Below are 15,642 nucleotides of genomic sequence, written 5' to 3'. Positions count from 1 at the left end.
AATTCCCATAAGAAATAATTGTAGGCTCCGCACACGCCCGCAGTTAAGGGAACCTTGTAATGTTGACAAATGACTGCCCACTTTTCTCATCATACAGCACTCCTTGATCATTCAAACTTATTTAAAGAAAACGTGTAGAACCTGAAAGTGATGTTCAGCAAATCCAGCACTTGAGTACTGTTATTCGTACTTCCTCTAATGTAGGTGTGGTGTGATGTTCCATTCATAAATGTAGGACTACTAGTACCGCCATCCACAGGACTAGCTGAGCAACTCACACCTATTATGGGACAACTTGAAATCGCTGGAATCGCCTCTTACATGAAAAACTTAAAGAAGCACCCCAAAGAGTCCTGTAACTAGCCACTCCTGTACCCTCCTCTACTGAAACTACCTGGCATGAAGGGAAGATCCCCGGGAGGTGAAAGGACTTGTGCCTCTCTTCACCCCTCGGCCACTCTGTGCTTGTTGCGACTGCTCTTCATGAGGAGAACAGGTTCTCCTTATTGTTCTTAGCTGCTCCAGACAAGACTGCTGTGATCTTGCATTATTCGGACAAAAAGTGAGGGAGGAACCACCATGCGCTAATGCTTTTTACATTGCGAAAGAGATAGCATTTGCAAAATGTCCCCCTCACATGCTCCAAGAAGAGGGTGTGTTTGCATGTGGAGGGGCACAGGTTCAGCTAGCAAGCAGCTACACCGGTGGCAGATGTGGTAGCAAGAGGCACGTCTTCAATGGCTATCACGGGGGTGGGTGGGAGTGGGTGCTTTATAAAGTCCTAAATCAAAGGCCACTGAGTGTCCATTTTACAGCAATACTAAACACAGAGATTTCCAGGGAACGGCAGTGGGCTCATTAGTAAGTCTGCTCCCCACTTTCTGGCCACAATCTTTGGCAAGAACCCAAGTTTAAAATGAGTTGAGCTTGATTTAAATCTAAACCACACCACAGACTAACCTTCAGTGCCTGCCAGTCCAAAGGAAAATAAGTGAGCGCCCCTTTCCAGTATAGGCTGCCCGCCTCCTTATCCTGTGCTGCTCAGTAGCAGGCCACTACTGCAGCTTGTCGGGGTCTCCACTCTGTATTATTGTGGCGCCCTCACCACAGATGGCTTTCGGGTGACGAGCGTTGTGAAACAGGATTGAAACCTTCCGTTTCTGCCAAGAGCTTTTCTCCTCCCTTGTTAGGAAGTGAGGCTCACTACATCGCAGGCTGAAAGTCCAACACCTCCCGAGGCTATAAGCTCTGATGCTCATCAGATGGGTCCCGAAACAATGTTGCCATTGTGAGAAGTACAGGTGGCCTCGGGCCTACTTGTGTCCATTTGAAAGAGTGACAGATTTCGTACACGCCTCTGCCGCCTGCAGTCCCTGCTCCCTGAAAGACGGTGAACCTCTCCCTTGTCAATACTGTAATTACTGGATATCTATTTGTGCTATCACTATTGACTGTTACCAGCTTCTTTCCTGCCCCCTGGTGGTTTTAATGGGTTCTATGTGACATTTCCACATTTTAAAGGCTGAACACAAAAAAGGACGTTTTCCTTTTCAGCTGATTTTGTGTCGGCTGTGATATGACATTCAGAACCGCCCACCCCTTCGGATGGTGATCCCGCCCTCACCTCCACCCTCGCCTGCTGGATTTCCGGAAATCGTGCATACTCGTGTGTGGCTGGGGCGTGACAGTTTGATTTCCGAGCGGTCTTTCTAAATCCTTTTTTTACTTCTTTTTTTTTTTTAAGCTCCATGCTGGTTTTATGTATTAACTACTACATAATGTTTTTAAGTGTCTGTAAACCTCTCATAAATCTGCTTGTGTCAGCCCTCAATATGCCCCTAGTACAGTGTTCATTTTCAATAAATAAATGCAAATAAAAGAAAGTAGAGGGTGGGAAACATAGAGTCACTCTTGCTCTTTTTGAGAAGGAGGACTGCTTTCTCAAGCTGGCTGCGGCATGTGCCGGGAAAGGTGCCTGTTAATGGATTCCTCGATTCAGCTCCTGCCCGATCCTTCGAGATCTCACTTTCGTGGCCTTAGTATTTGGCCACTGCAATGCACTGACTGCAAATGACATCCATCTCACATGGTCACTTGGGATGTATACGAATTGCTCGTATCAAGTTGCTCCTGTCCGATTTGGCTGAATTTCTTGCAGCCATTTTGACCGAAAATATATGCTGGGGGGAACCCCCGCTCCCCCCATCCAATCCACCTATATTATTTATTACCCCAAACCCACCCCCCACATATATTTTCGGTCTAAACGGCTGCAAAAAAATGCTGCCAATTCGTTTGCGACCAATTCTGCCCTGTTCACTTTGGGTAATACCGCCCTCATGTTAACAGTCGGCTTTCTGTTTTTAACATTGGTTCTGTCTCTTGGCTGAAATTGGATTTTAACCTTGATATAGCCTTCCCGGGAGCACGCCTTGGAATTCCCTGAAAGAAAAGTTTGGACTTGAGATAGAGAATCTATAAAAGGTCTAAGAATAAAATGCAGTGTGCTTGTCCAGGTCGATTCGGAATTGGCCACGTTTTATTCAAGTAACCCATTTTAGTGTGACCAGTACATTTTCTACAATGCTCTTATATCACTCTAAAAATATGCTTTTTTAGTAACGATATTTGGAAAAGCTGACTCAATGAGAAGTCTTTTGGATGCACTGAAGCTCCGAGAAGTGTTTTCTCAATTGCAAAGAATAACCCCAAACCCAATCCCATGAACTGTGTCAACTCTCCAGGCTGTGAGAAAAGCCTGCCTTACAGGGCTGAAGGGTCCCCATCCTTGATTCTGTCTTTTCCCCCCATTTCAATGGACTGGGAGGTAGTATTCTTGGTCTGCCTCAGTGGTGGCAGTAACCTTGGGAAATTAAATTAATTAATTAATCTTGTATAATGCGCTTCATACCGAAACAAGCCTCTAAGCACTGGACCGGGATTCAAACCTGTGTTGCTCTGCGTTGTTTTGTTTCCAAGACAAACGCGTTGCCCCTGAGCTATCCTCCCGGACCCTCCCGGTTAGATGTTTGGTACTACGCAGCAGGATGGGGCTGGCCCAGGTCCTTCATTCTTGGATCCCCCAAAAGCTTTGCCACCAAGGGTGTCCCCATTGGATCCACAAGGTGCTCCTTTTCACGGCTTCTGTTCTGGCGTTGCACAGCTCTGGTGTGAAAGGTGAGCCTCGGGAAATCTTCTCTGCCATGTGAGACTGTCTGTGCTGGTGTTACAGTGGCGCTTGTAGCAGGTGCTTGCAGCAGGTGCAAGCTGTCATCCTAGCCGCGCCTCTGTGTATGAGAATCTGTCCAGTTGGCAAGCTTTCAAACATGTGAAATGCTGATTTGGCTGCGGGAATCCGGGAACGGAACAGAAATGGCCCAAGCTAGGTTTCCGTCATGGCTTCTGTCTGGATCGTCTGTTGACTTCCTGTCCTCGGAGCGCGCCCTCCTGGGAACCCATCGCGGCTGCGTCACGCAAGAGGCTCTCTGGGAAATGGGAGCGTCGCATTCTCACCTGGGGAGATGAGCACGCGCTGCTGGGCGCGCAGAGCTGATGCCGAGTGCACGGGAGTTCAAGATTATCCAGTGGGAATACGCCAGCAGCTGCCTGCCAACGCTGCAAGGGCGGTGCCAACAGTAATCGCTGCCCAAAGTGTAGATCATGTTCAGTCATTGAATGGGGCCGCATAAGGTGAGCATGAGGCCCAGTGACATGATGGGTTTGTGCACCGACAGGCGGTCCTTACAGCACAACTAAAGCAGGGTGTCTCCAATTGCGAGCAGTAGGCACAACCCGTTGTTACATGTGCCAGCGAATGAATCTAAAAACATCACAAATGCAAATGTAATCACTTTATAACTCTGTCATTTGGCATTTCTGCCTGCAAAACCCCTTCTTTCCCGAACAGCTCTAACCCCTGGCCCATTTAGTGGATTACAAGACTCAACACCTGTAGGAAAAAGATAAATAAAGACACTCCATGGCCTGGGAGTCTTGGACGGTGGGAAAGAAGGGGGAAGGAGCAGAATAGGCGCTGAAGGACAGCTCTCTCGGGGGCTTTGGCCTCGAGCACACCCCTACTGCCAGTGGCCTCAGGGAGCAGACAAGCCAGGCTCACTATGCCATGGCCGTGGGGACAAGCCCCGGGCAGAGGTGAACTGGCAACCAAAAGTAGCTCTGGACATTTTTTTCAAAGTGGCCCATCATGCAAACAAGCAAACCCATGCTTCTAACTATGGCTCAGGAGAATTCCCCAACAACAACATCTGGAAAAGGATGTGGCAGAGAGATGGAAGGACAGGGGCAGGATGCAACGAAGAGAGGATAAGAGGAGCAGAAAAACCAGGGTGTATAAACAGACCAAAGAGTTACATGGTGCTGAGGCCAGAGTTCCCTCTAGGCCAGACCACCACTGGCCCGGGCCACATGGGCGAGGCAGCCTGGGTGAAGTCCCAGCCTGAGCAAGAAGCCAGCCCACCTGGGGACCAGACTGGGTGGGCCCAAAGAGAAGCAGCCCCATGCTGCCAACCCAGTGAAGTAGGAGATGGCCGCCCAGCCCCGGGCCGTGAGTGGAGCAACCTAGGACCAGGCGGTGCAGCATGTCATGCAAGACACCCATCCCGGGGCCAGTCAGGGTGGACACAGAAGAGGGAACTGCTAGGCTGTGTACGTAGTACAGACCGGTTGAAGAGGCCGGCATAGGCCCCCAGCGCAAGAAGACGCATTTGTGCTGGAGCGCAAATGAAAAATGGGACCTGCCCATCCTCCTATGCTGTTCAAGCACAGTGCAAGGTGTGGGCAGGCTCTGGCTGCAGCAGTGACGAAACGTGGTAGCCCCCTCCCATGGGGTCCCACCTTGAAGAGGATGAGCACCCAGATCATGCAGTGGTGCCAGGAAGCTGTCAAGACTGCTGATCGTTTTATTTATCGTTTTTTTCATTTCTCAAATTTGTTTGCTCACATTTTTTTATAGCAATCGGGGAGAGACCCCCACACGCATCACCACTGCGCCTACATGCCCCCAATCGCACCCACACTAGTATAACCTAACCCCAACTTGCCAGCTACATTTTTGGCCGAAAATTCGAGCAGTGCAATTCGGGGGGGAAACGATAAAAAAAACGCTCAATAGACCTACTTCCATTACTACAGGTGCAGGGAGGCGTGAAAGCAAATATTCCTGCTAATAAGTCAAAGATTGATATAGGTGGATGGGTACAGGTTAAAAGATAAATAGGACTCTAGTTCAAATACAAGCAGCTCTTGGAGTCAAGCCCATATCTTTCTTTCTTATCTTTCCTCTCTCCTACCAACATCAAAAGTACACAAGTCAATTCCAACGCACCAATGCTGCTTGCTGCTATTGTTCTCTCATACAGCAGATGCCCCCTCTATTCAATACCCTGTGCAACCAGTGCTCGCTGATAGGATCCTGCCCTTATAGACAGTCTGCTGACACCTGTGGGCATTGTACACATGTCCAGTATAATATTCAAAATCCTAACTAACTAACAAGTGAGCCATATTAGCGTCCAACACTTTAAATCTAAACCTGTGCAGGTGGCTCATCCCAGAAAAGAATACGTATGTTTGTAACAATTAAAATATCACAAATGTACCGCTGCACTAAAAGGCAAGTAAACTTCTCTTTCCATATTGACCAATATCCACTGCGCTCCTTGTGGTCACAGCAGCCCTTCCAGCTGGCCAACTTCCTTTTTCAGTTTTCTAACTCCTAATCTAGTGAGCGCAGTTGTTTCTTACTGTTTTCCATACTCGAGTTTAAATTATATATATTTTGTATTATTTTAAATTGAAAAATCTCCTTGGTAAGGACTACTACTCAGTGATTGAAGTGAGTGGGAACGGTCGGGAGCGGAGTTCCACTACTTTTATTTTTTCTGTTCACTATTCCTCTACTTTTCGCAACAATACTCACCATTCTTTGTAGAGGATTTGTCCATTCATGTCCCTGTGCAAGTGTAAAGTTGTAATAGGTGTCTTAGCTACTAGTCACTTAGACTATTGCAAGGCATCCATTAGTTTTCAAAAATTGATTAGCAGAGTTTGCTAATTAAAAACTATTTGATTAGCAAACAGACCCATTTGATTAGCAATGTTGTACTAATATTGTTAATGTCACCAGAAGTTATTTGTACCCAAGACATGAAATGAGAAATACAGCAATTTTGCATACTGCTGAAATAAGACATTATTTAGAGGGGTCTGGCATTGCAAATTCTTTAAAATTCAACTAGACCTGCAGGTTGGGTAACTTAGTTTCCCTATTCAACCTAAGAGAAATGCACTTGACCCATAGGAATGGAGGACAACAAATTTCAAATGTGATTTGTGTACAGTGGTGCATTTCATTAGAAACCCGCTCTGTTTGGCACACTGCTGCCACCCAGAGGCCAGCCATGCACAGTGAAACTTTTGTTTGATATTTACTGCAAACACAGTAAATGTTACATAAATGTTTCAAACATCTCTTGCAAATGCTACTCGCCAGTCATAAAATGTGCTTGACTATGCGAGTGGGCGAAAAGACTTTGCGAGCCACAGCTGAATGTCTGTAAAATGTAGAAGGTTAGATGCATGAATGAACACAAATAAATAGAATTGATAAAAAAAAGTCTCTGAAAACAGTTTGGCCAGCTGTCTCCTGCAGGTGGTAATATATAATGCAATCATAATCATAAAGCAAAGCAAGCTCTGACAGCTAACTACAGTGTTTGTTATTGCAATAGATATGTAAAGGTACAGATTGAATAGAACAATTGATCACTACTGTGTGTAAGCATCTAGTTCGCTTTGTGTATTAATTATGTAAGAGACAAAACAGTGGATTGTGTAGCAGGCAGAGAACTGGGCAAACTAAATGTACTATTGTAGTTTGTGCTCATCTCAATTTCAGGGTACATGGTATAAAGCAACTGGGTGATAATATAGCATGTCTAGGAGTATGGGTTTGCTCATGGGTTAAGCACCAGTTGCAAGATGTATGCATCCTGCAAGTTACAAAACTAGGTGTGCATCAAAAGCATTTGATCATGTGATTGCTACATTTTCAAAAGTATACACTCGTCAATATGATGCATCTTCCCCAGCAAAATGAAATATAGATGACACAATGGCATTTAGATACACTAACCTAAACTTTACTGTAAACCATGGAGATGATGTGTTTTACAGTGTCAATACTCTAATCATGCATTATGTAACAACCTACATTTTTAGGAATGGAAATGCATGACTGTCTTTTAAACAAAATAGAAAGTTGACACATTCTGGTCTTTACCAGACAGGATATAGAAAGCTTAATAAAAGTAGTATCCTGATTATTTCATGGCTTGCAATTATTTGAAAAAGAAAAGGAAATTCTTGCCTAGCACTCCCACTCATGCCTTTGGCACTTAAGAGTGGAGGAGATGATTACTGCTGCACTTTATCTCCATTAGGACTTGAAGTGAACAAAGACAAGAGGGGGAAGAGAGCACAGAGAGCAAGAGAGGAATGCAGGGCGAGCTGTGCTTTCACTAAAGAGGGCATCTTAAATAGCTATCTTTGCCATTTCATTAGGAAACTGACAGAATTGCATAGCAAATTGCTATGCAACACAGCTTATTGTATGCCTTTTATTGCAATGCCCTGACCGCAAGTCCTTGTCACATGATGCACTATGCTTCCGCCTACTCTCTTCCCTGCCAAGACCACAGTTCCACAACTTTTTTTCGGTACACTTTTACCACTGCTACTGCTAAATACATTTAAGGTATTTTCATTTTCTGGATCTTTGCCAAAATATCTTCTCATTCTATTAGCTATTTGAAGTACTGGGAATGAGCTTGCTGTGTTGCTACTTAACTTGTTTTTGTGGTTGATAAAGTCAACAAAAAATGGGGCACTTGTAGTCATTGCCCAGGACCACTTCCAAAGGCCCACGCCTGATCTTTCTGTGGTCATCCCATGAAATGACATGAACTCCTCATCCAGGCAGGACCCAAAGGTTTGGAACTTGCAGGTAAGGGAGAACATTTTCCTTTAATATAAGCCTCCTCTGCATCCTGGGAGCCAAAGTACAGGGGCTGCTACACCTTGAAGGCTGCCTGCAGCAATGCGTCTGTTAGTGCAAGGGCCATTGGGCAATGACGCTAGTGCACATACCAAACTCCCCTGAGCTCACCATTTCCCAGCGTACTGGCACCAGTGCTCAAGGGACACTCGCAGTGGGGGCAGAATGGCACATCTCATTTTCCAGCCGCCTCTCTCGTGATCGTTTTTTCCTCCAAATGAAAGTTCTCTGCAACAATCTTCGGCTGCATACCTGCCTCATGGCTTTCCCCTGTTTCCACTAGGTTAGCAAGGTGATGTTTACTGTCCTGCGTTAAAAGAATGGGCTCTCAGAAATCATCGGTGCAACCTAATGGGAATATTTTCCCAGTTGTTTCCTTCTCTGAACAGCGGTTCCCCTTCCCCTTAACTTCTGCTGGGCTTTCTACTATGCTTCCCTGATTTTGGGAGCATGATGGCCACATTAGACACCTGTTTACTAGTGACCGGTCCTTTCAGAATGGCAGGCAACGTAGTCATATTATACAATCTTTTGGTTACCAAGCCCAGCAGAAACGTTGAAAGAGTCTAATACTGGCTCCATCTGCACGTTCTCTAACAGGGGGGGTAAGGCACGCTATGTGCGTGCGCCACAAATTTTAGAAGTCTTCACTCTCAAGAGCCAGAGATCAGTCAGTCGACACTGGCAGATAGTTCTAACGGCTAAAAAAATGTTCTGTTTGGTTCCAGGTGAAAGAAAGTCATCACTGTGGTCAATACATCTTATGGGGCACTCTGCTCCACGAATGACAAAAGGCTGTCTCATGATATCTCCAGTGGTCACAAAAACAAAAGTCTTTGGGTCCACACCGATTGGTTTGGACCAGACATCACTTCCAGAGTTCCACAATTGTCTGCCTTGCACCCAGTGAAAAAAAAGTCATTTGTCCAGGTTCTTCGCCATAAAAGTGGCAAAGCTCTCCCTGAGCCCAACAGTTCCTTTCCCGATGCCACAGGTATTCATTATGGCAATCATTTAGCTTCATATATTCATAGTGACACTCATCCAAGCTGTGAATCGGCCGGCGTCACACTGTGCTTGTTGTTCAGTTGTGTAGCTGAAGGATGAGTTACACACTAGACAAGTTGATTGCTAGTTACCTACTGGCCAGAGGGCGTGCTTACTCGTAGACCTAGCAGTCCTGAGATCATAGGTCATCTCCGAGATCATAGAACATAATGTTTCTCAAGAAATCAGGTCCACAGCTGTCAATGGTTAAGCTGCGCCCTGTTTAGCTTTTTGTAAAAACAATTATTCTAAAAAGAATCTACCAAAGAAGATGAAACTTAAACCAAATTACATAATCTTTCCATGATCAAAATGTGTAATAAAATAGTAGATGAATTATTCATTTGCAAAATGCAGGGACAGTTAGCAATTTCCTTTAATTTCAAATGCGAGTGATGCAGCTGAGATGAGTGTCAGAGAGTCACGTATTATAAGTTTGCATTTTCACACAACTAATCAGCCTTGTTACTCGAAGACACTGGCAAGTTGAAAAACGAAGTAGAACCAAAAGTGAGGCAGCTTTACCTTCACCCATAGGCAGTTTGGGGTTTCTAGTAGTACCCAGGCATGGAATGGCAGGCATTCGCAATGGTGCAGGATGAGTGTACAGCAGAGGATTAAAGCTGCAGTGAGTACATTGATCTCACTGGTATTTCAAAATTGAAAATGTTCCTAATGAAGAATAAACATTACACAGCAGCCATATTGTGTTTACTCAAGAAAGTGCATGAGAGATGCTTAAAAGAGCACTGCTTAAGATTGTGAAACATCCGGTAGAGGCCACTCTGACTTAAGGACATCTACCACCAGCTGGAGTGATTATCACACACACACACACAAACACAGTCCTCTGCAGAGCAGTCGGTGCCCGTCAGTGAATACCACTCATATATTCTGCATTGAATGTCAATAATTCGATCATTTCATCATTCAGGAACTTATGTAGAATATCGGTTTTTCACAAATCGAAGTTTCTAACCAGAACTCCACTCCACTATTGCTACTCACTAGACTCAAGTATGTACAGTGTGCAGCTGGCTCAAATCTCTAATTTGTGTAAGGGTGCCAATACAATGTAAAGTTCCAGTATTCTTATCGTGTATGTACTCTCAAATAAAATACCTATCGGCTGTTTATCATGAGCAACTTTTGGCAGGTTTGAACATCTCCCACACTTCCTTCAGGTTTAAGAAAGTGTCACCTTCCATTTGCCCCTCCACCACAATGTATACACACGCCTACAGTTGTCGGAAATAGGATTAACTCACGCTTAGGCTCATTTTGTAAGAAATGTTAGTTTCATGCAAGGAGCCACCAACGTTAGCACTCACGTGCTGTTAGTTCCCCTGCATGTGATTTCCCGCATTTACAAAACGGAGTGGATAATGGAAGAGGAAAACCAGGCGAAATCGCCTTTACTCTTCCTTGTCACTCTCCGTTCTGTGAATGCCGTCTGCAAAGTACACTTTGCAAAGGACATTTGGAATGGATTCCTTTGCACTCCACTAGCTTGTACAAGATGCTAAGAGCAGGCTGATATCATAGGAATCCACTACTTTTACAGCAGCAGGAACATCTCAAGCTGGCACTAAAATACAGAGGTTTGGCTGTGGGAGTGGGAAGCATGAGGCGGAAAAGTATTTCCCTTGTGCCACCTCAAGACCTTTGTCAAATCTAACAAAGCGATATATAGCAAGGTGTAACTGTCTTCATGCCTTCTGTTTACGCCTTGCTGCGGTGCTCTACCAGGTTGAACATGACCCCCACACTGTCTATGCTACGTAGATTCCCCTTTGAAGGCCTATCACTGCTGGACGTTATCTCACCCAGTGCATCCCGCTAAAGCTTTTAGATTGTCGTTCCTTTTCTTACAGAAATGATTTCTCTTTACTTCTGTTCCAGAGGGTAGATTCCATGCAAGTCACTTTACTGTGGATGTTATTTATGGCACACTGATATGTCGAGATAACATGTGTACATGTTCTTGTTTTCTGTTTCAGCAAATAGTTCTTTGTTCAACATGACCACTGCTGCTACTACAACGCAATTCCTGACTAATGCCTCTACTGATATGGTGAGTGTGTAAAGACATTTCAAGGAGTGAGTTCTCTAAAGTGGTGGTTGTATTCCATTGCGTGGCATCCGGCGTGGATGGGATGGGCTATTTTGGGGAGAAATTACAGCACTCTAAGAATAAGAGGTTACTGGATTTGAATTCTTGTTCTTCACTTATTAGAGACAAGAAATACAAAATGATCTTTATAAAGAGGACGTGTGTTACATCACTAAGGAAACGGCAATGACATACATTCAAGTACTGAAGCCAGACACTGATGCAGGCTAGCTCCGGGTGTTTGCTGATGGCGGTCCTGTCACGGGACATACATCTGCCCTCCAGATAGCTATTAGAAGTCACATTTTAGGAGGGCATAAGGTTGTTTGCTGTGTGGTGCTGTCTCAGTAAGCAACGAGTCATCTTTTTTATTTGTAATCACACGGATGCATTTAAACTACTTGGTGAACAATATTTCAAAGTCACTGCACAACCAAAGCAGGGAGTGACTTGGCTTGCCGGCTTGGTGCAAATTGTAGTGGAACATCACTGCCCCTGTATCTACCATCAGGCACCATGGTACCTCACAATATTCCCGCCCTTTTAGCAGTCTGCACCCTAAATCGCAAGGACACATACTGGCGCATAGTGGCTCCGATAATGGTAGGATTGCATTGTTCAGACTTAAAATAATAGACTGGGTTGAGGGCCTGGTGCTTCTCTTTGGTTACATTCAAAAGTCTGGCGGAGGTACAGGATGTGACAGCTGCACATTGTTTTGACATTGGGTCTCGAGTTCTGTCATTGCATCATCTGCTGACAATAAGATATATCCCTGTGTAGCTGCTTTCTGTGCTACGATGTGTCTTCAATAGTAGAAACAAATAATGCCGAATAGGACAGCATGGGTGCCCTAGCCTTGCACTCGCCCCGCCCTCCCTTCACAAATAGGAGAACTCCTCAGACCTGTAACATGAGGTTCAGGCTTTACTGTACACTGGGCAAAGGGAGGAGAGTAAGCGGAACACCAGGTAATGGATGCATGCCCATTATCTCCTCACGATAACGGAGAAAAGAAAGCCTTCGGACATCTGCACAAACGGCTCGATATAGCAGGTGATCAGGCTGCGTGGATAGCAGGAATTTCCCATCCTAGGTGTGTGCCAGGGACTTGGTCTTGCCTAAAATGTGGAATCTTTATATTCGCAAGCAGGGAAGCAGGGAATGGGGTTGAGTTCTTTTTTCGTTTATTCAACATTTTTATAAGATGTGCCTGTACCACTTGCACATATTTCATTTGTAAACTTTACCATTTGACAAGACCGGATGTAGAAATGTAGTTATGTTGCATTACCATTACAGACCAGTCTAGGTGCTTCTCATAGAGTGACTGCAGGAAATTTGTGAGAGTAACCAGATATTAGCATTGAATCTAAAATTCCTCGTTCCAACCTTCTCTCAGTTGTGTCCAGTTGGCAGACACCTTATGTTTTTATTGCTTCCTCTAAAAGATTGTTTGCGAACCTAACCGAAAGTAGACAATTAGCCCTAACAATTACCTCTAGTGCACTCAACTGTAGAACAAACTGCCTTCTCCAAATCTTGGGCAGCAGAGATCTGAAAACACACTTTCAACTAACTTAACATAGAAGATGACAGGCTTGAATTAATAGAGAGGAAACAATATGTTACTAATCCCTGCAACCTTAAAAGCGTCATAAAGACTGAAATAAAGAGCGGTGAATGCAGGGAAAGAATGCTGCTAGCGGGAAAGTGGGGTGAAGATTTCCAACACTACCACTGGACTCTTGGAAGGTAAGCGCGAGTGAAGGCAGGTATGTGGGGAGGGTGGTCTAGCAGGCAGTGTGAGTATGATGGGTGAAAAGGACTACTTTCTGCGATAGGAGCAACTCAATATGAAAAACTGTCTGATGGAGATGAGTGGGTGTGTGTGGAAGACCAGGAGGGGAGGATAACATCATTTTGGCAACTACAACGCATGGTAATAACGTTCTCCTTCCTAAATACTCTCCCTCTAGAGTCCTCCGCTCGTCCTCCCCCAACTCTCTGGGGGTGAGCCGCTTTCACAAACGAGATTTGGGGGTAGATCATTATCCTCTGCAGGTGCCTCCCTCTGGAACAGCCTCCCTGCCTCTCTCTGTCTTGAGCCGGAGTACCTTAAGTCCCAGAAACTCCTCAAGACCTTTCTTTTCTCTTCATCCTTCTCTCTCCCTCTCCTCTGCAAACCTCCTTTCTTTTCGCTCCACCCTCCTTCTCCTCCCTAACACTGTTCAGTTTTGCTGGTTCACCTCCAGAGCCTATAGGTCCCAGGCTCCCCCGCCAGTCTTTTGCATTTGCCTCCGGACCGCTGCACTTTGTCAACACTACTGTCAACACTACTGCACTTTCAGCTTACACTCCTTGATCAGGGCAACCTCTCTGCACTTAACCCAGGGCTCTGCTGGAACTGACTCCTTGTTCCCCCAATGCTCCCCCCCAACTCTGCACCTCGGTCTGTACGCATACAGGATCTAAATGTACTAGTACAAATTAGTTTGTCTGTCCTTTCCCCCCACAACCCCTTCACAGTTTTGTGCCCCCACCCCCTCCCGAGCTTATTCTCACTGTACCATTTCATGCAGTTGCACTAGGAGAAATGTTGTCAGGCCTAGTATGCAAGTTTTTCTGTTTAGGTAATTCGGAATCTTCAAGGCCTAAGAATGATTACTGTATTTCCTTGTTACCTTCCCGCCTTAAAGCACTTTGTAGCACTTCACCTGTATATAAGCGCTATATAACAAACAATAAATAAATAAAATCAGAGTACATCCCTCGGGAGTATGGAGCTCACAGCTTGTGGACTGGACGTCAGTGCTTCTGGTCAGTGGCTACTGCCATCAGTCTCTGGGCATAGTCAGGCACCCCAGAGGTATTTCAGGAGAGAGGAAGCCGTCTTCTTGTCTCCTCTGACACCCGTCAGGAGAGTAGTTGGGGTGATGACAGCTCTGATGCTATATGGGCAAAGACTGATACCACCTGGGAAGAGGGCCAGGTGGTACCTTCAGTAGATGATCGGGGGCGGGAACACTGGAGCCCATCACATACCGTACCAGCCTCAATGTGAGCACCGCCCTCCGGAGCAAAGAGCCTGAAGCTTCATTCTGTCCTCAGTGCTAAAGCCAGCAGAAACTGCCATCTTCACCTGGTCATAGTCCAACAGCCAAAGGTCTTTCAGGAAGAATGACATGGTCTTCTCATTCCTTTGCTCCCCTATCAGTCGAGTAGTTGGGGGGAGGCCTGCCCCAAGGGCATAAGGGCAAAGTCTTCTAAGAGTACTTCCTAACAGTGCTTCTAGGAGTCTTTTCCGCTGCCCGCTACCTATCTTGGTCAGCTCATTGGCAGAAGATTCTAAGGACCATTTTGCTAAAGTGAACCTATGCATTTTACCCAAACCGGCCACTGATACTTGCCGTAACTTAGCTGTTTTGCTATCCCTGCCCTTACTTATTAGCTATGCAAGACTCTAATTAAGTATATGCTAGCCTTAAGCAGAGTGAATGGAAAAGCTAATGGAAAGTCCCACAAGGACCTGGAACAGTCAAGCGTATTTCTAAGAATAATGGAGATTGCACACCATGTACTTGCAATTGATGTGATACAGTAGAGCGAGCTATTGAAATGAAGGCAAGGAGGGACTGTAATATTCATTTTACTTTGGATGGACTTTCCTCAGTGGCCACACTCCAATTCCACAAAGACATGTTGGCCGTTCATATTCAAACCCTTGATGAGCATTCTCATGGAGTACCCGTGGGCTGGGACCCCTTCCATTCACCACAAACCTCAACTGTTAGCAACAAGTGGGCACAAAAGGAATGGGGGGGATTAAACTCCCCCCCCAACCAATGGTGCCAGTGTCCACATCAACTAATGCTCTGGCCAAACCCAACGCCATTGATGCCCAGGTTCTCCATGAAACTGAGTTTTTGCCTCCATTATGTTCTCCTTTTCCCCCTGCTCGTATTACTGCTTTTTGCCTCGTCTCCCTCCCTTCTTTGTGTAGCCACCCCCCTGCCGTCAATATCCTGAGCTTTTAGGATTGCTGTCTCCATGTTGTCTTTGTTTGTTGCTGCATTTTCCCCCTGCTCCGGTGCTTGCTTTCTGCATCCCCTCCCTTCCTCTGTCTGGTTCATCACACTCTGTGCCTTTAAACCACACAGTTTGTGCTTGTTGTCTCCATTTTGTTTCCATGTTTTCCTTCTGTTTCCCCAGCTTCTGTGACTACTTTCTGTCTCTACCCACTCCCTCTGCTTGACACCTCGCCTCGCCTTTAAAACTCTGTGTTTGTGGTTGTTGTCTAAATTTTTCTTTTTTTCCTCCGTTTTCTCTACCTTTTCACCCTCTTTCTTTGAATGTTTTCTGCCACCCATCCCTCGCTCTGTGTGGGCCTCCCATCCCTCGCTTTGTG

General features: G+C 45.5%; 1 protein-coding gene across 7 annotated transcripts in view; it reads left to right on the top strand.

The window, feature by feature from the left end:
• Nucleotides 1–15,642, top strand: part of SLC4A4 (solute carrier family 4 member 4) — a 1,258,962-nt gene that overhangs the window by 1,001,101 nt on the left and 242,219 nt on the right. For all 7 annotated transcript variants that reach the window (XM_069626273.1, XM_069626270.1, XM_069626272.1 and 4 more), the window contains one exon: nucleotides 11,122–11,195. In XM_069626273.1, the coding sequence (XP_069482374.1) occupies nucleotides 11,122–11,195 (74 nt within the window). The remainder of the gene's footprint in view (nucleotides 1–11,121; nucleotides 11,196–15,642) is intronic.

The sequence above is a fragment of the Ambystoma mexicanum genome, chromosome 6p (assembly GCF_040938575.1).
Source record: "Ambystoma mexicanum isolate Mex_15411 chromosome 6p, UKY_AmexF1_1, whole genome shotgun sequence".
Taxonomy (NCBI): domain Eukaryota; kingdom Metazoa; phylum Chordata; class Amphibia; order Caudata; family Ambystomatidae; genus Ambystoma; species Ambystoma mexicanum.
This window is presented reverse-complemented; position numbering and strand designations above follow the sequence as displayed.